Genomic DNA, 3,318 nt, shown 5'->3' with positions numbered 1-3,318 from the left:
ATAGTGGAAAGTGAAGGAGATTGGGCCAAAAATAATAAAATAATAAGATTAAAAATTTAAACTAACGACTTAGGCAGAGTAGCCTCTGTACCCCTTCCTCTCCCGCGCTCTCAGTTCTCCCTCTCCCTGTCTCTCTCTCTGACTCTTTCCCTTTTTATAAACTATCGTCCTATGTAAAGAGTAGCGAACAATTGCTATAATCTCTTTCACGCTATAGAAAACGGGAGAAACTCGGGCTCAGTGACTGTGAAGGTCTACTTTAAAAAAAAAATCTACTTCTGGTCTCTAATGAACTCGCCCCGCCCCTGTCTAACTTTTTATGTGTTTGTCAGCTTGCTGTATGCACGTACGCCAGTCCTGTGACTATTCTCTCGTTTTCCGTTTTGCATGTGCTGTAATGTAATGTCCTAAAAGTGTTCCAAGCGCTGTCAAACCCATTGTATGAAAAACAAACAAACAAAAGCAACTGTCACAAAATTTGATTTTATTCAGCAAACAGATCTTTTGAAATCGTGACCGTATAAGTAGCACAATAGAGCAGTATAATTAGGTGCCCCAAACGTAAACAATAACAAGTTCCTAGTGATTTTCGTTTGGGACCGGAAAAATTTACGCACAATATAGGTCTCCCAATTTTGTAGTTTGAGTTGTAGGCAATACACTTTCAGTATTGAAAATATGTTTACATAAAATCTAACAGTTGCAGAAATAATAATATAAGACTAAATTATTCTGAAAATCAGGCTCCGAATAATTCTCGTTTTGTTCACACCAGCGCAATAATTTGCTCTGGTCTAAAAATAGATAGACTGTAACTTTTGATAAATTTTACCTTTTGTTCCATAAAATATCCATATCTAGACATTATTTGATGCATGATCGAGTATTTATGAATATGTGTTTCTTTTGCCACCTAACAGCAAAATTTTAAAGGTTATTTTTTTCTATAATTTACATTGGAACTTGAGCTGTCAAGACAGGAACATGTGGTTTGCCATGTGCTTCTAGACCTTTGTTTACGTTTGGGGCACCTAATTATACTGCTCTATAAATAATGACGTGTTATGACCAATACTTCCCCAAACCGACAAAACGCTCTCTCTCTCTCACTCTCACTCTCTCTCTCTCTCTCTCTCTCTCTCTCTCTATATATATATATATATATATATAATAATATATATATATATATATATATATATATATATATATATACACATACACACGGGTGAATCCAATCGACCCTGAACTTGTCGAAAAGTCGTAAATCTGAGACTTCAAAGACCATCGATATATTATTTAACCATATAGTAATGCACATCTCTCTCTCTCTCTCTCTCTCTCTCTCTCTCTCTCTCTCTCTCTCTCTCTCTCTCTCACACACACACACACACACACACATAGCTCCATTTACGAATTCATTTCATAATATTATCAATTCAGTTCCCTGCCTCGTCACGTCTCTTCTTGACATCTTTAGCATTGTCATACATGGGGATTGCAATGTCGACTCGAGGTTCCTCTTTCTTGAGAAGAAATTCAGGAACATCCACCGGAAGTTCCCTCGTTTTCCTCTCCTTGAAGCTGTCCAGTTCTTTGGCACTGTGTCGGATGTTGTGGCAATACACCACATCGTTGAAACCTGAAATTGGGGTTGGGTACAAATGAGAGAGAGAGAGAGAGAGAGAGAGAGAGAGAGAGAGAGAGAGAGAGAGAGAGAGAGAGAGAGAAGGGGGGGGGGGGGGGGAGAGAGAGAGGTCGTATTGAAAAAAAAATTGTTTCTTCTACTGCGTGTTTGAATTATTCTATCGCACTATAAGAATCTGATAGTAATCAGACCGATATTAAATTATATAAAGACAGCTTATTTAGAAAGCTTACGTAAACATCACGAAACGTTACATAACTTCAGCAGTATGACATTTTATAATATATTTACCAAGCAAGACCTCGTCATTTCAACAAAGAAATACATAATTTAAAAAACAAAACAAAACAGCTTTAAGTTCATAATAAAGGAATGTTTACATTTTAGGGGAGATTTTTCAGGTGTACATCACATTCTTTCACTTCTCATTGCTTCAGATTATCCTTAACTGATCATGATATAGAACCACTTTTCTATTTCATGCAGTACAAGTCCCTTTTAAGGCCTTTAGCGAAATGCCATTTCACAACTGAGTTGAAATAGGGTGATATGTGGTGTGCCCAAGGACATAACTATAATATGTCGTGGCGGACAATGTAACGGCATTTATAGGCCGTGAATTGAACTGTACGAACTAGAGATTCTTGTTAATATTTTTAGATGGAATGAACAATAAAATAGCAATGTGAGGCAGCAGCTTCTAATGGTGCTCACACTACTATGTCATGACGATCGACCCAATCAGCAAATTCCGTACTGCACTCGTGCACCGTCGCAAACCCACCCCGAAGCTTCGTCACAACACACCGTTCAACTAGATGCTCTGCGGTTTCGGGGTCGTTACCACAACGGGCACATGTTGGACTCCCTCGTGGATCTCCTACCTTGTCGCTGGTGGTGGTTGGTGGGGGGGGGGGGGGGCACATTGGGGGCAAAGGAATAATTTCGGTTGACCGTCACGAGACCATCCCGGTTGTCGAACCTATAGCGTGCCCGCCCCCTGAACGGCCCACCCCGTTTTGTGACGAATGGAGATCCAATCCAACCCGGTGCCCAAATGGCCTCGGCCATCCCGAGCTCCACACTTCTATGTTCAAAAAACGTGATGCGTTTTGGTCACGGAACAGTGTTGTTTTATTGTGTAGCTAATATTATTGTTATTTGACCATTGAAATTTTATCGTACCTGCGAAATCTACATGCCAACGGCTGTGTCCAATGTCATATTCCTCTATCCTCTCAAATCGGTGGCCCCACAGAATCTCCTTGGGGAGGTAGGAAGTTCGGGCCTGGCACGTCTCACCTAGAATATTTTGGTGATATACCATCGAATAGAATACTGCCTATTACTATTCTACCGTAATCTGGAAAAACACATATTAAAAAATTTGGCCAGAAAATTCGTCCTTCAAATATCGATCGCTTTAAATGACTCATCTTGGCAAAAACTCTCAAACTTGGGACTTCGGCGAAGTCCCGGGTTTGAGAGTTTTTGCCAAGATGAGAGTAATTTAGATCGATAGATATTTGAAGGACGAATTTTCTGGCCAATTTTTTTAATATGTGTTTTTCCAGAGTACGGCAGTATTGTAAAACATGTACAAATTATTATAGTGTTGGATAAATGACAGCACCAGAAAGAACTAAACTCAAGAGTGAGGGCCTCAACCCAGG

General features: G+C 39.7%; 1 protein-coding gene across 1 annotated transcript in view; it reads right to left on the bottom strand.

The window, feature by feature from the left end:
* Positions 1-1,205: 1,205 nt before the first annotated feature.
* The window catches only part of LOC144967460 (G protein-activated inward rectifier potassium channel 3-like), an 8,178-nt gene continuing 6,065 nt past the window's right edge, over positions 1,206-3,318 (bottom strand). Inside the window, exons 6-7 of the mRNA XM_078904738.1 lie at positions 2,831-2,947; positions 1,206-1,639 (exon numbers count right to left, since the gene is read on the bottom strand). Of these exons, the coding sequence (XP_078760864.1) occupies positions 1,437-1,639; positions 2,831-2,947 (320 nt within the window). The 3' untranslated portion in view covers positions 1,206-1,436. The remainder of the gene's footprint in view (positions 1,640-2,830; positions 2,948-3,318) is intronic.

The sequence above is a fragment of the Berghia stephanieae genome, chromosome 3 (assembly GCF_034508935.2).
Source record: "Berghia stephanieae isolate SIO BIC M18660-M18661 chromosome 3, UCSD_Bste_1.3, whole genome shotgun sequence".
In the NCBI taxonomy this organism is placed as follows: Eukaryota; Metazoa; Mollusca; class Gastropoda; order Nudibranchia; family Aeolidiidae; genus Berghia; species Berghia stephanieae.
The sequence above is the reverse complement of the archived record's forward strand: the minus strand, read 5'-3'. Positions and strand labels throughout refer to the sequence as shown.